This window comes from Heterodontus francisci, chromosome 6 (assembly GCF_036365525.1).
Source record: "Heterodontus francisci isolate sHetFra1 chromosome 6, sHetFra1.hap1, whole genome shotgun sequence".
Classification (NCBI taxonomy): Eukaryota; Metazoa; Chordata; class Chondrichthyes; order Heterodontiformes; family Heterodontidae; genus Heterodontus; species Heterodontus francisci.
In genome coordinates, this window is record NC_090376.1 from 53,997,519 (window position 1) to 54,019,395 (window position 21,877).

General features: G+C 40.4%; 1 protein-coding gene across 1 annotated transcript in view; it reads left to right on the plus strand.

Annotated features, from left to right (window-relative positions):
* Positions 1-21,877, plus strand: part of LOC137371316 (centromere protein J-like) — a 100,048-nt gene that overhangs the window by 35,931 nt on the left and 42,240 nt on the right. Inside the window, 4 exon segments of the mRNA XM_068033700.1 lie at positions 4,785-4,917; positions 8,400-8,565; positions 12,940-13,179; positions 20,176-20,283. Coding sequence (XP_067889801.1) covers positions 4,785-4,917; positions 8,400-8,565; positions 12,940-13,179; positions 20,176-20,283 — 647 coding nt within the window.

The window sequence follows — 21,877 nt, forward strand, 5'->3', positions numbered from 1 at the left end:
TTCCAGAAGACAATTGATAAAATTTCGTACTAAGGGCTGAATTATGTTCAAAGCTGAAGGAGATTCAGGGTACACCTTGGGAACAGATATGAAATTGGCTGAAGGGTAAAAAATAGTGGGTACTTGTTGGGTGGCTGAAAGTGTTCAATATGGTGCCTGATGGATCAGCCTCATCCAATTTTTCTCAGCTATATATTCACATTGAAAGGTGGTTGTTTCTATACTTCACTTGGGAAGACCTCTATCACTATTGTGATTTTTTGCTACGGCCATGAACTGAGGTTTTCAATCTGCAAAGACCAAGGCATTCAGCTTAGTGTAGCAGCACACAGCTGGAAAAACTGTCTCGAGATTGGTGAGAAAGGAGTGTTGGAGCTGCACTCATCCAGGCAAGTGGAGAGTATTCCATCACACTCCTGCCTTGTTGCTTATAGATGGTCGACAAGCTTTTTGGGAAGTTAGGAGAAGAGTTACTTGCTGCAGAATTCCCAGCCTCTGATTTGGTCTTGTAGCCACAGTACTTGTGTAGCTGGTCCAGTTAAGTTTCTAGTGAATAGTAACCCCAGGATGTTGATGGATTAATAGACTTTAAGTAACAGCAATGGAACAGAAGTTCTGGGGTCGTAATACAAACATATCCATGAGAGAGATAAATAAGAGAAAAATCATATAATTCAGTTATAGACCACCAATGCAATGGAGATAAAGATGCAAATAGTATTTTGGATTTTTAGAAATGAGGGACATAAGGTGCTGGAATAAAGAGTGATCATTTGTACAAGGTAGTGGCTGGCTACACTGTGTAATTTTGGACACCCCATTACAGAAAATAAATTAAAGTAGAAGCTAAGCTGAAGGAGGGTAGAGACATTGAGTTAGAAATAGGCATCTGATTTTTTTGGTGGAAAGCATATGGGGTTGAACAACAGTCTGACAACACAGAGTTGGTGCATAGGTTGAGAGGGATACCAAGATAGAGCTGAGTGGCCAGTGTACGCAAAACCTGTCATTCTATTTTTGGTGATGTTACCAAGGGCAGCATGTAGCTGGGAAATAGTAAGTGGATGAGGATAGATATTTGGACGACTCCAGAGATAATGATGCTGAATGAGAAGAGAAGCATTGCAACAGATTCTGTGGCTACAACTGGTTAGGTAAGTGGAACCAGCTAAAGGGGCAAGGACAAAAGCAAAATACTGCAGATGCTTGAAATCGAACAAAAAATGCTGGGGAAACAGCTGGTCAGGTGGCATCTGTGGAGAGAACAGTTAACGTTTCAGGTCAATGACATTGAAAGATCATTGAAGTGAAATGTTAATCTTTTCTCTCCATAGATGCTGCCTGACCTGAGTTTTGAGCATTTTTATTTAAGGGGTAAGGATAGAGCTGCTCAGCTGAACAATGGAGGTGAAGGGGAGATGTTGGAGGAAGATGGAGTAGCCAACCATATCGAAGGCTGCAGAGAGGATGAGAAGGGATAATGTACCAGAGGATTTTTTTTTTTAAAAAAAAGTGTTTTGTTGACAAAGACTGAGGGAGATCGGGAATTTGTAGATGTGCCAAGTGCATTAGGTGCAACTAACAAGTAGGGAATTCTTTCAGTACTTCAGCAGTAAGAGGGCTGACAGAAGAGGCAAGCAGGCTCAAAACAAGACAAGTGAGTATTCACTAGAGAAGATTGTTAACCAAAGTGAAATTAATATAAATGGAATGGAGGTTCAAGACGAGCTAAACAGATTCCAAAAGCAATAATTTCCCAAAGAAAGATGGTATTTATCCTCGACAGAAGACAAGAGAATGGTGAGGCAGATAATCATGAGGGAGCCACTGAACAGTGGGAACCAAGCAGTAGATTGGTAACAGGCAACTCATAATGGTCAACAAATGAAACAGGCAATGTAGATCCACCAGGCTTGCTTCAATCTTGTACGATTTATTTCATACAACACCACCTTTATTAAACAATTGGTTGGTATCCTTCCATCTATGAAAGACGATGGATATGCAAGCTATCCATTTAGATGGTGTCTTCTCTTGGTGCACCTTTGCTGATGGCTGTGAAGACCAATCCTCGAGGTGCAGGTTCTGGCACAAATACTGCACGTGAAACTGCCAAATGACAGTAGTCAACAAGGATTCAGCAGGAGGAAGACTGTCTCATTAATTTCCATGACTTGAAGTCATACCAAAAATGGATATATGTAAGCCCCATAACATTGTACCTGGATTCAAGGCATTTGACAAAAGTTCTACAAAGGCCAGTAAAAGCTGTGGGGCGCAAGGATATATCTTTGGTATGAATAAGAAATTGGCTGAGTTACATAGCGATTGGAGAAGGTAAAACCATTACTTTCAGTTCTGTTCAGGTGCAACCCGTCTGGCCTGTACAGGTCCCATCTCCCCCAGAGCCGGTCCCAATGTCCCAATCTAAAGCCCTCCCTCCTGTACCATCTTTCCAGCCACGCATTCATCTGTCTTATCCTTCTATTTCTGTACTCACATGCGCATGGCACTGGGAATAATCCGGAGATGACTACTTTTGAGGTCCTGCTTGCTAATTTCTTACCTAGCTCCCTAAATTCTGACTGCAGGACCACATCCCTCTTTTTACCTATGTCGTTGGTTCCGATGTGGACCACGACTGCTGGCTGTTCACCCTCCCCCTTTGTATTGTGTCCCGTTATAGTCATTGTAACACAAAGGAGTAATTCAAACATTGCAGCTATTGCAAATAAGAGCCACAAAGTTGATTCCTCATTTGAGGGATGTTAAAGAATAAGCAAAACTGGCATTTCTGGCATGAAAGAAAGCAGCTAACAGGTGACTTTTTTGAGGTATACAAGATGGTAAATGCTATTGAAAAGGTAAATCCAGAAAGTTACTATAAATTGCAAGGGTAGGACAAGGTCAGACAGGTTCAAAGTTAAAAGCAAACTTATAACTAATATCAGCAAATTTTTCCCAGAGTGATCAACATGTGGAATGGACATTACATGTGGTAAACAACTAGAGGCAAAAACCTGGAATGATTAATAAATCAAATGTCAGAATTTTAGAATCATTCTAAAATGGCTGAACCAAGATGAGCCAAATGGCTTTCCTCATCTATAATTAGATTTGTAACTTCACCCTGAATCATTTTGTCCAACCACTTGATCTTTTTCTGCTCATGAGATCAGGAGTATACAGTGGGTTCTCAGTATGATTTGTGGTATATAACTTTTGTAGTATATTAACAAAGGCATGCTGCTGTTCACCACATTCTATAAATTGTGTATTGCTGCTCTGTGGGAACATAGGTTCACTTACTGAGACTGAATTCTGCCAAGAAACATATGGAACAAATGATACAATACCCAGTCAACAATTTTTTAGCCTCGAATGTTGTACCTCAGGGGTTACTACAGTAATTCTAAGTTAACAATCAAAAGCAAGTTTTCATAAATATGCTACAATGCAACATATAAAAGTTGTGGTTTTACTAGGAAGCCCAGGTATATTACACAGAAACCCATGGAATGCAGATCCATATTGACTTGGATTATAATTTATCCCAGCATATATCTGCATATAATTTATTAAGCATTCTCAAAGGAAATATTCCATTACTCCTCCATGCACTGAATAGAAATATTAAACAAGGTACATTCCTAGATGTTTTGCTGTGGAAGGACAGAATATTTAACAAGCATTTTCTAACACACCCAAAAGCCAGTTACTGACTACCATCAGTTAATCCTGAGAGCAGGTCAATTTCCAACTATCTGGGTGAGGAATGGTAAATCATACCAAGAAAATAAATTAACATGTTTTCATAACATTTAAAATTTGTTATACTGTACAATATCTAGATGGGATCTGAACATCCAATTCTTTCTGCTTAACTTACTAAAGAATATTCAATGACGTACAAGTTGATTAGACCACTCAGGCATTGCTTTCGCCATCTTAACAGGTTACTGACTGACAAAACTCAAGCCCATTATTTCCACACCTGCATTTAAGTAATCCCTGTCAAATATAGGAAAGAGAGCATCAGACATGTTTTTACATTTTTTAAATTTTTAACCAATGAATGTTCAAAATAATTATGCTTAACTGTACATGGTGCCAGGGCAAAAGCATTTGTAAAGCTAATTTTGGAAGAAACAAACCAATGCATTTATAATAGGTGTTCTATACTGCTAGTGGTTGCATTTTAAGCCGTACAGCTTTTTAAATCGATATGGTTGCACAATTGTAGCCCTTCCACTAGAGATATGGTGGTCAAGCTGGAGAACCCCCAAAGAAATTCACTACAATGTATATATTACTTCCCCGTGTATATATTTCTGTAAAATAAGTTTTCTATGTTGTGAGCCTTCTTTATCAATTGATATTGATAATGAATTTTCTTCTTTGTCTTTGACGAAGGTTCATAAGATCTAATCTGTGCTTTTCTGTTAGGTTACTTTTATCTCACCAATCACATTGCACAAGGTTCTGTCTCCCAACAAATTTTGGCCCAAAAAAATTCCTGAGGACCACACAATTTGTTCAGTACCACTACTTCCCTGGTGATTGTAATTAGGCTGAGCGACAGCTGGCAATTCTTGAAGACTAGTTGTGAATGTTGTGCACATGCATCAAACTGCTTTTTGTGGAGTACATCTACTTGCAGTGAAATAACCTACTGTTTTGATGCATCAGGAACATTTTATTATGTTCAAGCAGTTTGCCATAGCAGTAAATTTTAAAATTCTTTTTACAGCATTAATTTTTAAATATGTTGTGCTGTTTGTTAGGTGCTGGTATTCAGTCCAAGTTGCTGAGGGATAAGTTGGTAGAATTAGAAACTGAAATTGACCAATTTCGAGCAGAAAATGCTACACTGGCCAAACTTCGAAATGATCGGGAAAAAGTCATGGTGGACCTTAAGTAAGTACATATGGTTATTTTCAATAGACGAGAGCACTAATGCAAATTTCTCTATGATTTGATTGTGAAATAAAGAAAAGTTCTTTCTCCATACATCAAAAATTCATAGGAAGCAAATAATTTGTATAAAAATCCACCACACATCACTACTTGTTAGAAGTTTTGGTCTTTCCTTAGATATTTTTTCAGGGACAGTGATGGTAGTCACTTTCATAAGTGATTTCAGCATCTTATATTTTGGGTGCACTTGTACTGCCCAATATCTCCCTATACAGTAGCTTACTTGGGTGTAACAATAGTATCCTCTTGAAATCTGAACTGGATATTTTTGTCTTTTGCATGTGCTGCCATGTGAATGTCTCCAATATTTTTGAATGTAAGCCAAGAAAACACTAGGTAAGACAAAGCCAGATATGTATTGTAAGGTTGGTTAATTTCACAGGCAACCCTTGCTGATTGCTCAGAACCATGAACCTCCCTGTGAGTGTGAGATATTTATTGATGACCAAGACAGGCTAATAAACCTACTTAAACAAAAGCAAAATACTGCGGATGCTGGAAATCTGAAATGTAAACAAGAAATGCTGGAAATAATCAGCAGGTCTGGCAGCATCTGTGGAGAGAGAAGCAGAGGTGATACTACTTGTTTTCAGTCTTAGGGAAGCAACTTCAATGCTTACTCCATGAGCATTGTAACTAGCTTTCCTCTAAACTTGATGATTAAAAATCGTATGAATACACTTTATTTTAAAAAAAAAAACAATTCATTTGTGACAAAAATCCAGAAATATAACACTTAGTCATATGGTAGTACAGAACTTGAGAGTTGCTGAAAATAGAGACACGTTGTCGAAGCTGTTCGACTTGCAATCATCAGGACATTATTCAAGAATAACCAATGTAAGGGAAAACAACAATTTATACTGCATGAGAAGAGAGTGCTGATTGGTTGGCAAGTGAACTCTGGTAGAGGCATTACAATGGCGAATGCACCAGTTTACGGTGACTGACAGCCGCCAAGCTTTGTTTGAAATTTAAACCAGGCAGCTTGACTCTGGTCAACGCATTGCCCTGAGGAATGAACCAACGAATGGCTGTCACTTATTTTGTTCAGTTGAAACAGGCGCAATGTGTGTACATATTCTTTCTGTCTACAAAGAACAGGGCCCTGTGTATTAATATATGTACCTTCCAGTACATGCAAATGCCCCACACTGTGAGCCCTACTGACGATCTCAAATTGGTTGTCAGCGTAGTTCTTAGCACACTGCAGATTATTTAGCAAATGTTGTCCAATTGCGGAATCACATCTAAGGTTGGACGCTGGTTTTTGAATTTTCAAGCATGGGCTGGTTGGGTACGGCCTCAACCTTGCCTGTCGCAAACAGCAGAAGGGACGTGTTTGATCTGCCAGTCTTTGGGACGTACTGCCAATATACCTACCATCGCACTGGCATTGAAATTCATATATCACATTACTCATTTGTGTGATAGGCAGGATGTCTCTGTGCTGTTCCAATTCTGGCCTTTTGGGCATCCCCGTTTATAACTGCTCCACCATTGATGGCCGTGCTTTCAGCTGCATCGGCCTAAGCTATGGACTTCCCTTCCTTTTAAATTCCTTGCCCCTCTCTCCTCTAAGATACTCCTTAAAACCTCTTCACCTAAGCTTATGGTCACCTAATCTGATATGTCCTCGTGGTTTGGTGTCAAATTTTGTTTGACAACTCTCATGTGAAGCACTTTGGAACATTTTACTATGTTAAAGGCAGATTATAAATGCAGGTGTTGTATTCTCCCATTCTTTATTTTCCCTTCCAAAATGTGTTATCTCGCACTTCTTTGCATTCATTTGCATCTTCCACCAGTGCACCTATTTCATTAACTATGGTCTTGTCAAGACTTTTACAGAATATTTCACTTTTTGTCAACACCACCACACCCCAACTTTTTGTTGTTAGTAAGCTCCCTTTGCCCAAATCATACCAAGAACAAAATTGGACCCAGCACTGATCGCTGTAGTATACCACTTCTAACCCTTTTCCATTCTGAGCAATGCCTTTGTTTGATGTCCATCAGCCAACTTTCTATGCATGCTGCAGCATCTCTTTCATTATATATCTTAACATATCTCATACGAGGCCTGTTACAAAAGTTATTAAACAGTTACTGAAAATTCATGTACATCACATACTTTTCTTTCTTTTGGGCCTCCTTATCTCGAGAGACAATGGATACGCGCCTGGAGGTGGTCAGTGGTTTGTGAAGCAGCGCCTGGAGTGGCTATAAAGGCCAATTCTGGAGTGACAGGCTCTTCCACAGGTGCTGCAGAGAAATTTGTTTGTTGGGGCTGTTGCACAGTTGGCTCTCCCCTTGCGCCTCTGTCTTTTTTCCTGCCAACTACTAAGTCTCTTCGACTCGCCACAATTTAGCCCTGTCTTTATGGCTGCCCGCCAGCTCTGGCGAATGCTGGCAACTGACTCCCACGACTTGTGATCAATGTCACACGATTTCATGTCGCGTTTGCAGACGTCTTTATAACGGAGACATGGACGGCCGGTGGGTCTGATACCAGTGGCGAGCTCGCTGTACAATGTGTCTTTGGGGATCCTGCCATCTTCCATGCGGCTCACATGGCCAAGCCATCTCAAGCGCCGCTGACTCACATACTGCATTCCTTGTATCTATACAATCGGCCATTTTTTCAAAAACCTCTTTGAAACTTGACTTACCTTTAACAAATCCATGCTTGCTTTCTTTTGTTCCATGCATTTCTACATACTCACTAATTTTCATCATCAGTTATACATTCTAAGACTTTGTCCACAACTGATATTTGGCTAACAGACTTAGAGTTAGCAATTTCTTTTCTGCAGTTATCTGGAACAATTGTTACACATCCTTGACTGAACCATTCTAATTTCGATCGTCATTTGTAAACACTGATGCAAAATATTTATCTGTATGATACTTCTATCCTCCACAACTTGATTTCCTTTTTCCATCACTGAATGGTCTAACCCTTTGTTGATTTTTTTTTTTTACTTTTAGAATGCCTGTAAAAGTCATTGATATTTCCTTCTGCTAGTTTTTTCACCTTCACTTCTAATCTTCCTTTTCACCTTCACTGTCTCTATTCCTCAAGTTTTTTTTATTAATCTTAATTTTGTTAGATTTTTTTTTGCATTTCAATTTAATTTTAATCTCTATGAATTCTGTTCTTTACATTATCTTTTTGCCTTCTAGGAATACATTTATTTTGTACTGCACCCATCTCACACTTGATCCAGATTTCAAACCGTTTAATCCTTGTTAACTAAAAATAGCCTTGTAGTGCTCGGTTAGATTGAGAAATATTTTTGTAACTATGCTACTTAACTGTTTTGAAGACTGTGGTATTAATTAATTGGCTTAGGTTCTTAATTGAAATATTGCAATATTAAAGGCAAAGAAATTTCTTTAAAAAAATGTTTAATCTTTAGAAAAGAAATTGCAGACTTCGAACGTAAGAAAACAGAAGAATTAAATCAATTGGAGGAATACAAAAAAGAAGAATTGAAACGACTACAAAAAGAGCGAATGGTTTTTGAAAAATATGCTGCAGCAGCAAGAGCAATCCCTGACAAAAAGGAAAGAGAAGAGATACAGGTGAAATTCTCCTTTTGGCATTGTTATCCTCTCTTTAAATTTAAATCCACTGTTCAACAATTAAGATGTGTTTGCTGAATTTCTGACTTATGAATGACCATTAGTTTGACTCATATTTGAGAAATTATTAATAGTTTACTTTGTCCTTTATCGCTCTGGTCAATTTTCTAGTAACTTCCAGGGCAAAATATTATCACATCCTCCAGAAAAGTCCCCCTTTAACTAAGAACTTGAGTTGTTGAAACTAACTACACAATAGAAGGAAACATGAATTTCACAAGTAAACTATTGGTGTAGAAATAGTTAATGGCGAAGTAGAAAGAGATCTGAAGTCATGGAAAAGAAAAATAAATGGGCTGTATAATGAGCAGCCAATCCTCTTTTCTGCCACTGCCCAAAGATGAAATCAATCCTAACATGCCACATTGTCTGGGAGTAGCAATAACACGAGCAGACAATGATTCATTACAAAAGTAAAATATTGTCGGTGCTGGAAATCTGAAATAAAAATACAGAAAATTCTGGAAATACTCAGCAGGCTTGGCAGTATCTGTGGAGAGAGAAACAGTTAATGTTTCAGGTCTGCGATCTTGCATTTCAAACCTTTTTCAGTTCTAATGAAATAGGTTTTGAGCAAGTGAAAGGAGGGAAGGTGGGAAAAAGAACAAAAGGGAAGGTTTGTGATCGGATGGATGACAGGAGAGATGAAATGATAAAAGGGTGCATGGTGCAAGGACAAAGGGAGTGCTAATGGTACAAGTAAACAAACAAAAGATGTCTAGAGGAAGTGTGAATGGCAGGATCATGAATAGCTGCTGTTCTAAATAAAAGGGGAAAAAAACAGACCAGCAAAGAAAAATGAAACCAAATGGGGCAAAAGTTGCAATCTAAAATTGTTTAACTCAATGTTGAGTCTAGAAGGGTGTAAAGCACCCAGTTGAGAAATGAGGTGCTGTTCCTGGAATTTACATTGAGCTTCAATCGAACACCGTAGGAGGCAGAGGAGACAGAAGGGTCAGAATGGGCGCAAGTTGGAGATTAAAATGACCGGTAACTGCAAGCTTGGGGTCATGCTTGCAGAATGAGCGGAGGTGTTCTGCACAGCGATCAACAAGTCTGTGCTTGTGTAGAGGAAACCACATTGTGAGCAGCAAATACAGTATTCTAAATTGAAAGAAGTCCAAATAAATCATTGTTTCACTTGGAAGGAGTGTTTCGGGCCTTCGGTGATGAGAAGTGAAGAGATTAAAGGGCAGGTTTAGCATGTTCTGCGCTTACCTGGAGAGATGCTGTAGGAAGGGGAGGGGTTGTTGGGGATGACTGAGGAGTGGACCAGAGTATCGCGGAGGGAAAGCTTTGGAATGCTGAGAGGCGAGGGGACGACATGTTTTTTGGTGGCATCATGCCGGAGCTGGCCAAAATGATGGAAGACGATCTGTTGAATACAGAGGCTAATGGGATGCAAGGTGAAGGCAAGGGGAACATTATCGTAGTCCTGGGAGGGAGGAGAATTGGTGAGAGCAGGTGCATGAATTGAATGGAGATCGAGGGCCTTGTCAACCACAGTTGGGGGGGGTGGTGGGTGGGGGGAGGCGGTGGTGTGGAATCCTCAGTTGAGGATATAGGAAGACACATTGGAAGTGCTAGTGGGGAAGATTGCTGGTCCAAACAGATGTGATGGAGACAGCGAAACTGGGAGAAATGGAATAGAGTCCTTGGAGGAAGCAGGGTGTGAGGAATAGTCAAGCTAGCTGTGGGAGTCCGTGGGCTTATAGTGAATATTGGTTGATTGCCTATCCCCAGAAATATAAATGGAAGGGAAGGGAAGAGTCAGAGATGAACCATGTGGAGGCAAGAGAAGGGTGGAAATTGGGAACAGTCAGTGAAATTTTCCAGTTTGAGCAAGAGCAGGAATTGGCACTGATACAGTCATCAGATGTACTAGAAAAAGAGGTGAAGGACAGGGCCTGACTGGGACTGAAAGAAGAAATGTTGGATATAGCTATAAAAAGACATGCATAGCTAGGACCCATGTGGGTACCCGTAGCAGCATCTTTTATTTGAAGGAAGTAAGTGGAGTTGAAGGAGAAGTTGTTCAATGAGAGAACAGGTTCAGTCAGATGGTGGAGAATGGTCATTGGTGGGGACTGGTTGGGCCTCCGTTCAAGGAAGAAGTGGAGAATTCTGACTGTCCTGGTGGGTGATTGAGGCATAGAGGGATTGGACGTCCATGGTGAAAAGGGGAGGATTAGGGCCAGGAAACTGGAAACTGTTCAAGTGACGGAGGGCATTGGAAAAGTCATGGAAGTAGGAGGGGAGATGCTGAACAAGGAGAGAAAAAATAGTGAATATAGGAAGAAATCAGTTTAGTGGGGCAGGAACAGGCTGAACTGATGGGTCTAACAGGGCAGTCCTGTTTGTGGATCTTTGGAAGGAGATAGAAGTAAGCTTTTCAGGGTTGGGACTGAAGTTCGAGGGCCTGGAAGTAAGATGTCTAGAGGAGATGAGGTTAGTGACAGTCCTGGAAACAATGGCTTGATGTTTGGTGGTGGGGTCTTGGTCCAGGGGGAGGTAGGAGATGTGTCAAGTGTTGGCATTCAGCCTCTGCTAGGTCAAGGTTGGTACGCCAGACAACAGTGGCAGCACCCTTGTCAACGTGTCTGATGACCATGTTGGGGTTTGACTTGAGAGAACGGAGTCCTGCAAGTTCAGAGGGAGATAGAGTGAGGAGAGCAGAGAAATCCACTACGATCTGATGATTCATTATATTAAGTTACTTGAGTATGTTAGAAGGTATCATGCTAAAATGGTATAGTGCTCTGCTAAGATCTCACCTTGACTACAGTGTTCAATTTTGTCGCTGAGGAAACATTCAAGTCCTGGAGATTGTGGAGAAACGAGCTATGAGCTGATCCTTTGGCAGGAAAGGATTGAGTTGAGAAACTGGGGCTCTTTACAGTTGCCTACTTTCAAGGCTAAGGAATTCTTAATTGAACTGTATGTATTAATCAAGCTAGATGAGGTTAAATTGAAAACCTACTTCAAGGAATGCCAGGATACCAGAACAAAGGGAGGCAGAGGGCATTGGTTTAAACTGGTAAAGGGTAAATTTAGGACAGATGTACTGACCTGATGAGTGAGGGAACATCAAATGATCATCTGAGTAGGATAGTGGAGCAAAACTTTACTTGTTCAGGGGACAGTGAAATAATGCGATGTGGCATATTACTTTTTCTTCTGGATGGATAACTAAGATGCACTGGCCTCTTTCATTTGTATTCTTGAGATCTTCAACATTTTAATTTGCTGGAAGCTTCTTCATAAATCTCAAGCTATCTAATGACTGCATTGAACTATACAAGATTTTAAACAAGATAGATAAGGTTAAACTCACTCTAATTCTAGGAATGCCAGGATGCTGGTTAAAACTGGTGAAAGAGAAATTTAGGGCCAATGTCAGGAAGCACTTCATGCAAAGAATGTTGAATGCTTGAACGGTTTATATTATTGGGCCCTCCTATGACATCTAAGCTTGGAGGCTAGATTGTGGATAAATGCTTATAAGACTTTATCTTTGTGATAAACTAGCTGTATAAAGATTGTACTCTTAGTGCGAGTATGAGGCAGGTCCTATTTAAATAAAGTAGTCAAAATGTTATTTTTTAAAGTCAAAGGAATTTTCCCATTTTTGGCTAAGGACAACTATTATTCTGCCAATGTGGTTCCAAATCTCATCATTCAAAGCATTCAACTCCGGACGGCTTAAAACAGGCAGTGATTTGATACTGGGATAGTGCACAAAAATAATGAAAGAACAATTATATTTATTACACAATGCAATAATATTACATAATTTCACCAAGAATTCAAATGGGGAATTCAGGAGTAACTACTTTACCCAGAGTGGTGAATGTGTATAATTCACTATATGGGGGTTTCCGCCAGGTGCTCCAGTTTCCTCCCACAGTCAAAGACTTGCAGGTTGATCAGTAAATTGGCTATTGTAAATTGCCCCTAGTGTAGGTAGATGGTGGGGATGTGGTAGGGAATATTGTATTAATGGGTAGTTGTTGGTCGGCACAGACTCGGTGGGCCGAAGGGCCTGTATCTCTAAAATTAAAAAATAAAAATAAAAATAAGGGAAAGCTAGATAAGTGTATGAGGAGGAAGGGATAAGAGAGTTATGCTGGTAGAGTTAGATGAAGAAGGATGGGAGAAGGCTCAAGTGGAGCCAAAACACCCAGCATGGGCTAGTTGGATTGAATGGCCTGTTTCTGTGCTGCATATTCTATATAGTACTTCTACTATAATAGTCTTGTCCAGTTTTTTTTTTTCCATGTATGATTTTGGAATTCTGTTTCCCTTTCTGGTTAGGTGCTGAAACAACAGATTGTAGACTTGCAAGAAGAACTGAAACGAAAGGAATTAAGATGGTCCAGTATCCATTCAAGGCTTCGAAACCAGGTTGATGCATTGACGAGGGAAAACAGAGAGCTTAGAGATGAGGTTAACATAATGGAAAGACTTCGGTTGGAAACCTGGAAGAAAGCTGAAGCAGCAATTGAGAAAAAAGCAGAGACCTCCTCTCCACAGCTAAAGAAAACAGAATTAGTAGTAAGCCTATAATTCTTTTGATGTAATGACACCTTCACATACTGAGTTACTATTGTCGGCAGTGATGCTATACACACATTGCTCAAAACACAGATTGCGCAGTGGAAATCGTGAACAGGTTATCCTGTAAGGGATAGGAGGGTGACCATAATAGGTGATCTGTGAAGTTCTTCCTGGTGAACAGAATTAGTATTCTGCAGTTTCTGTGTTTCTTGATTTCTAGCTACGAAAAGTATTGGCACTCAAACCACTTTTAAATTGATCACTGGTCTATATTTCAGAATGTGAATTTTCAAAACTATTCTCTTGTCAGTACTGAGTTAGCTGATGTTAATCTGGAGAGTGGTGCAGTAAAATCACATACGATCCAGATTTATTTTGGCCTGACATGGAAGATGCCATTGTAGAATGGGCAGAATACCAGCTTTTTTTCACAGGCCAAAAAATATTGTGTACCTCCTCACCACTTGTACTTAGAAGGGGCTACAGTAATTCTCTAGCGTGGATGAGATGTGTCTCAATTTTATTAATGATTGAAACATCTGATTATATGGCATTACATAAAAAATGGCATTGCAAGGTCAATTGCCATTTTATACATTTACCTACTTGACAATTTTTGTAACACAAGTGACATAGGGGCTAACCTCAACTCTAAGGAGAATACACTTAGCCGTTTTGAAGACTGTTTGGGGTAGAACTTGGCATCATTAACGTGGGATAAACAATACAGAAATGAAGAGTACACATACATAGACAAAAGTAAAACTCTACACTCTCAAACGAGGCATCCTCAACTTGTCTAGTCACAGGAGATTCACTAATATATTAGGTCTTGCCCTGTGCTCACTCCTGTAATGCTTGTATCATTCTGAATCACATTTTGCTCGTTTGTGATCAGTGAAATTTATGATAATTGTCCCCAAATTTATTTCTCAAATTAGCAGTTTGTTTTATGGAAAACCCCTGTGCTTGGCTTCTATTTTAACAGCTGCAGCAAGTATATTTAAACAACTCCAGCCTAGGTGTAAATTTAGGAAGTCTCCAGTGGCTCATACAATTAACTTACAGATTCTACTTTCTGCACTCATGCTCTTTATTACTGATGCAAAACCACCTTTAAAGTGCTGTGTGTTTTCCCCTCCCTCTTGAGAAATTGCTGCTTCCACTATCTCCAGTTTATTAATTGACCAAACAAACTTGGGTTTTGGATCTGCAGCCTAGTCTGTAAATGACCTCTGCAGAGCATTAAAATAAAATCTAGTTGTGTTTTTTATGTAGTACAAAATCAGCCATTCTGTTGCTTCCATGGGCACAAGGGATTCCCTCGTATGTAAAATAAAATGTTTACAGCACAGAAGGCTCATCGGGCCTGTACTAACTCTCTGCAAGAGCAGTTTTGTTAATTTCACTCTCCCATCCTTTCTATGTTGCCCTACAATTATTTTCCCTTTTAGATGCTTATCCAATTTCTTTTTGAAAGCCACGGTTGAATCTGCCTCCACTATTCTTTCTTGCAGTGTATTCCAGATTGCAACCACTTGCTGCGTTTTTTAAAAAAAGTTTTTTTTTTCCTTGTATCGACTTTGATTCTTTAGCCAATCACTTTAAATCTGTGTCATTTGGTTCTCGATCTATCTGCCAATGGGAATAGTTTCTCTTCACTCTGTTTAGATCCCTCATGGTTTTGAACACCTTTTATCAACCTTCTCTATTAATGTACAAATTGTCTGTCAGACGTAATGACTGGCTTTACATTTTGTTATAACTGCAAACTGTCGCACGTGCACTTGATTGGTTCAAATATCATCTACCAAAAACAGCAACAAAACACTTTTTGAATTAACAATTCCAGTCGTTTCCTTTTTTTTTCTAACCTTAATCTGACCTTTGTAAACCATGGCGCGGAGTCAACTCCCCATTGGCCCCTTTATTCCCTTCGCCCACTTGATCCTGGCCATCACGTGGGACTAAGTCCTCTTAATTCAGGCTCAGGCTGGATGATTGGGATATCGGGGTTACAGGAGAGCCACCCTCCACCGGCTACAGTTAATGGCTTAGTACAAAGAGGAGGAAACTCAGTCCTTTCTTTAACTATCAATTTACTTTATTCACGTTGTTGTCCAATGTAAGAATAAGGCTTATACACTTGGTTAGACAAAAGCAATTCTCTTTCTTATCTCTTCAAGCTGTGCTGTCTTTTTCCTGTTGGTTTAGGCCTGCTCACCTCGTTCGTATCTTCTCCTTATTGGCCCAGGCCCAAAGACTCCGGTATCACTCCATGTCCAAATAAGGCTCTATTCCTGTGATCTCTCCCTTGTCTTTCACATAAATTAATTAGTTCAAACTGTTTTTTACCAGCACAGGCCAGTGTCTGAGCTCAGGTTACTTTAGTTCACAAGCAATCCAACAGTGTCTGAGCTCAGGTTACTTCAGTTCATGAGCTATGCAACAGTTAGTTTGTAACAGACTCAGTACTTCTTGCAGCCCCTGGCCAACATCTCCCCCCTCTTGATCCAAAGATACTTATCTTAGGATCATCAATTTTCCCTTCTCTGTGAACCATTCTTGAGAACATCATTGTCCCCCAATGGGTGTGCTATACCGTTACATACAAAAAGATACGTTTATAAAACTTAGTATATACAGTTTTTTTTATATTGATAACTGTTCCTTCTGTTTCATTATAACCCCATCATCCAATCTTCGCAAAATTTCATTTTTCCACCTTCTAAGCTGATATACATTGAGTACAACAATTATTGGTGCACATAGAATCACTATGACAGCAATATGTGATACAATTCTGACCCATGGATGTATTTGAATATTAGATCCCCAATTCCAAAACTTACTCCAAAACCCTGGGTTGCGCAACAGTTCATTTGCCTTGTCGGCATGAGTTCTAATTGTTTTAGTGTGTTTATTCCATTGATGAATTATCTCTTTTGCCTCTTTTGCTATTTGTGCCCAATCCGCTGTTAGATGTGGGATGGGTGGTAATTCGGTGGCAATATATTCCCGTACCTCTTGATCTGTATCAGTACGTTGGACTGTGAGGTTCTCCTTTATCACTATCCTCATTATTGGCTTAGGCAGGACTTGTCCACCAACAACCAAGTCCGAGGTTACATTGTGAATGGCTACATAATGTCCCTCCAGAGGGCACTGTTTCCATCCCTTGTTGTAGTTCATAGCAGCCGTGGCTATGTTTGCCCCACGAGGGCATATTGTAAAAAGGTCTGGTTATTAACAGGCAGAATGGACAATGAACAATTTTCATAAGTGCTGCGCCCGCAATTTGTAAGTTTCTGTCTCGTTGTCTCAGGACCAGTAATTCCCCCCTTGATGACATTTTGACAAATCTACCCCTTTCTCAACACCATCCATTACAATAGCATGAGATGGTGGGTTACTTAAAGATATCCAAATACCCTCTTGGTACTTGCCCACGTTATGGACTCTCTTTAAAGGGTAGGTCAAATTGCTTCCGTGTCAGGGAATATGAAACACTGCCCCAGCATAATATCTCCCTCTATCCTCATCACAGGTACCTAACACTCTGTTAGTTAAGGTCAAACTTCTGTTCCTCCCGGTATACCCAATGTTTTTCCCGCGCACGCCAACCCATCTACGCCGCATAATACAAATTTAAATCTTCTCGCTGTCCTTTGTTGGTTCGAACTATCTTGATCTGCGGAGCAAAGTTGTTTCTGGCCATGGGATAGTCTTCCCGCGTCGACACTGCTTCGTTCATTCGTCCTGACAGCTCCGATGCGGGTTCACCGAGAGTCCCAAATATGGTCAATCCAATAGCAATGAAATGTATCACCCTCTTCATTGTGGGCTGGACCTGTAATATACAAGTGTAATTTCTGCTCTTATTTACAGTTTCTTTCTTATCCTATTTTAAGTCCAGTCTCTCCATACACTGAGCCAGACTGTCTATATCTTGTTCCCAATTTGTTTCTGATTCTAACCGTCCATTTCTTCTAGCCCACTTACTTCCCCTGTTTTCTTCATTTTTCTTTCGTTTTTTCCCTCGATTTCTCTCTGTATGTGGATGTACAACATCAGGTTGTCTTTCAAACTTTCCGCTTGGATCCGCAGTTGATCCTGCTCTTGATCTCCCTGACTTTCGGTCGAAACATCGGTAGCATCAAGTATCACATGCCAACTGTGATTATCTTGTTTTTCTCCTACTAACTTTAACTGATTAATGTGATACCAGCCACACTTATCTGGTGCCGTCAATACGTTTATATACAGATGGACTAGCTTTATCTACTATCTCGTAGGGACCAGTGAACTTTGGACTCGAGAATGAGGTGGGTTGGTATATTCTGATCATTACCCTTTGTCTGGGGTCCAACTCTATCTGGCTGGCTTTCGCATCAAAATAAGCCTTACTTTGCTGTCTCTTCTTTCCTTGTTGGTGGGCTGCTACGTAATTTGCTTCTCTCACTGTTTCTACTAGTTATTGCACCCATTTTTCTGATATAATACTGTCCACCTTGGGTTTGGACAAGTCCAAACCTACCAACCCCTCCATTCCTCTCATGTCCCTTCCTGTCATGAGTTTATAGGGAGTATAGCCTGTTGATGAAGCCACGGTGTTCCTGATTACCATCAACACATAGGGCAGAATGACCTGCCAGGTCGTCTTGTGCTGCTGTACCATTTTAACTATCATGTTTTTCAATGTCCGATTCATCCTTTCCACAATTCCACTAGGCTGTGGTCTATAGGGTATGTGGAATTTCTGTTTGACCCCAAAGAGGGTCATTACATTTTGCATTACTTGGGCTGTAAAATGTGTTCCCTGATCTGATTCTATGCTTCGGGGTAAACCCTACCGAGTGAACACCCTTTCTAACAGAATTTTCGTGGTGATTTTGGCTGTATTTGTTCTGGTTGGGAAAGCTTCCACCCATTTGGTAAACGTATCTACTATTACTAGAATGTGCTCAAACCCTCCTGGAGTGGGGGGTAAGGGTCCGACATAGTCTATCTGTAAATTAGTCCAAGGCCCTTCTACTGGTCTAGTATGTCGGAGGGCCCCTTTCTTGACATTCCTATCGGGGTTGTGTTGTGCACAGATCAAACAATTCTTGACGTAGTGTTCCACGTCACCTTTCATCCCAGGCCACCAGCACACCATCTTTATCCTTTCCAGGGTACTCTCTGACCCTTTATGTCCCCATACGTCATGGTACCAGTGGATTATTTGGTTTTGTCCCCCCTCTGGCACTACGAATTTTCCTTCACATAAAACCACTCCGTCCTGAATATAGACCCCCTTGTACTCTTTGTATGTGTCTGACTCTACTCCTATCAGTTTTTTCAATTCTCCATCTTTCTTCTGCTCCTCTGTTACCTTAACCTGTTTCCCGTTCTGTTCCCCAATTTCCTCAATCGGTGGCTGCCATTCCTACCCACTAACAGCACCTTGTTTGGCTAGCTCATCCGCTTTCCTGTTCCCTTCCGGAGTTAGTTTTGAATGAGCTTTTACCTTCGTGATTCCATGTCCTTTCCCCTGTGCTCCTTCAAAGATGTATCTTAATAATGGGGCCGATGGAAGGGGCTTCCCATCCGCTGAGACAAAACCTCTCGCCTCCCATAAGGGCAAGTGTTCCGTGAGGCTATTACAGACATACATGCAATCAGAATATATAACTGATCCGGGCAGGAAGTATTCTGGGTGGCCAACCACATATGCGACAGCTGCTAATTCTGCCGCCTGTGCGCTCATGGTTTTAGGCAATTTTAAGGCTGCGCTAAATTTTTCCTGACCGTGTTCGTCTTCTACATATATACTGCACCCAGTTTTCCTCTCGCCACCCTGTACTGATGAGGAACCATCCACAGAAATTTTTAAGTGGGGTTCTTCTTTTTCCTTTGCATCTTTGCTTTCGGGCCCCGTTGCTTTCTCCAATCCACTCCTACCCCCTCCTCTTTGTTTTGATACAAGTGGTCCCTTGGGATTATTTGCTATCATGACTTGACACTCATGTTTCTCTCCTTGATACACTAGGTTGTCTGCCAACATAGTGGTAGTTTTTACTCCTTTTACGCTTATGTTTCTTTCTTGCAACAATAGTGTCCACGTAGCAATTCGGTTCTGACTTACTGACTTGTCTTTGATCCTACCGTCTAATAGTAACTGTACGGGGTATGTTCTGTCAGTATTGTAAGTGGGTTCAGTCCCACTACCTAAGTAAAATACTGTACTGCCCAAAAAACTGCTAATAAATGTTTCTCGCACGTCGTATATCCCTGCTCTACTGGTGAAAGCATACGCGAGGCATATGCTACTGGTCTCAATTTCCCGTGTGTCTCCTGTAACAGAACTGCCGAGAGGATGGTGTCTGTGGTAGCTACCTCCAATGAAAACGGCTCAGTAGGATTTGGGGTTTTCAGAGCAGGCGCAGCAGCTAGTGCCTGCTTTAAATCTGAAATGGCCTGTGTGTTCAGTTTTCCACTCCCACACCACATTCTTTTTCAATAGCTCCATTAATGGGGCCGCTTTTGTAGTGAATCCATCGATGTGGTCTCTGCAATATCCCACAAAACTCAGGAAGGACTCAACCCTTTTACATCCCGCGGGACAGGGAGTCTGCCAACCGCCTCTACCCTTCGTTGGTCAATTTCTCTCTTTCCCGGTGTCAAGATCATTCCCAAGTAAGTGACTTTCTGTTTCATAACCTGTGCTTTTTTAGGGTTTACTTTTAGTCCCAATTCGTGTAACAATTGTAGTAATTCACTTAGTAGTTGATAATGTTCCTTTCCGTTTTAGTTTGTAGAAGTAAGTCGTCTACATACTGCACCAGGCGTTCAGGCTTTGAGAACCCTTTTAACCCTTCCCTTAGATGTTGGTGAAATATAGACGGGGAATTATTAGCATTTTCTGTTCACTGGTTTATGTGGAATTGACAGCAGACTTGTAATTTTCTGGTGGGAGACATGCGTTCTGATTTAGTAATTTTTTTGCAATAGGTACCACTAGATGTTCGGAAGATGGGAACTGATTCTTTCATCAGACAGACAGACAGAAGTAGAACTGCACAAGCTTCAGGAAAGAAAAGCCCATTTAGGATTCAACAGGTACTAGCATCAAACTTTTAATTATGTTTTAATTTTTTATGGATATTGGAGATGCTGGCAAGGTCACATTTATTGCCCATCACTAATTACTGTTGTGAAGGTAGTGGTGAGCTCCCACAATGATAGATCTAGCATTAGAGTTCCAGACTTGAGAACAGTGAAGGAACAGTAATACATAGAGTAGGGTAAAGTGAAAATTCTCTGAACAGTATGTAACAAGTGGTGTTCTCTCAGGCTCTGTGCTAGGGTCTGGGTTTTTTCAGTATATGTTAACAACTTGAATGAGGTAAAAGAAAGTTTTATATATCCAAGTTTGCAGATGACCACTTGAGTTAGGAGGCAGTCAATTGTGCAGATGAAAGCAGGAATTTATAAAGAAAAATAGACTGACTTAAATGAATGGGCAAAACTATAGCAGATGGAGTTCAATATGAGGCAGAGTGAGGTCATCCACTTTAGATATGAGAAAGACAAATCAGAATAGCTTCTTAATAGTGAGAGATGAGGAGCAAAGGGATTTAAAATTATCCATACACACAATCACTAAAAACTGGTGCTTGGTATAAAAAAAGGAAAAAAAACCTAATTGAATGCTGGCCTTTATCTCAAGGAGTTTGGAATACAGAAGCAAAGAAGTAATGCGTCATTTGTAAAGAGGCTTTATCAGACCCTGTCTTGAGTGTTGCGCTCAGTTTTGTCTGCTGAACCTCAGGCAGAGTTTATTTGCCTTGGAGAAGATATAATGCAGATTCACCAGCATGATACTTGGGATATGGAGCAAAGGTGGGTAAATGGAGTTGAGGTACAGATCAGCTATGACCTAATTGAATGTCGGAACAGGCACAACAGGCTTATTACTCGTGTTCCTGTATCCAAATCCGGATGATATAGAAGTTGAGTGTAGATGGTAGAAGCCAAGAGTAGCAATGTTGTGGAAACGCTCACTTGCAAGTTGCATACCATCTTGACCTGCATATAATACAGATGCCTTGCAGCTCCATCTTGGCAGCCAAATAATACGAAGTATATTAAATGATATAATGCTCCTGTCCTTCTAAAACATCATCTGATTTGCCATGAGCAATGTCATGAGAAATCCACTAGTGATTTTAAATGAATGCAAGTAGCAGACTACTTTGTTTTTTGTGGCATGGCTGAAAATATGATTCTATATTGTAGTAAGACCTTCAGTTTAAGCGTACTTCAATCCTACTTGTTTAATGTTGGTAATTGATTTATTTTAAATGGCAAGATCTTGGATTTGGATAAAATTGGAGTTAACATTATTTGCTCTTACTATCACTGACAACAGTCCATTTACTGTAAACTGTATTTTTCAATAACACTTCCATTCCCTCCAAGACTGCAATTGCTTTTTTTAAAAATTGTAAGCATATTTTACGGCTGGAAAGCTGCAGCTATTATGACAGGCTTCCTAAAACAAAACCAGAACCTGTTTATGTTAAGTCCTGGCCCAGTGATAAGGTTTCTGGAAATGGACTTGTAGAGTAGTAGTTTCTCCTGCCTCTTGCACACCCATTAAAGTAAAGGGATGTATACTCTGAATGCCAAGGTCGTCAGACCCTGACCCACC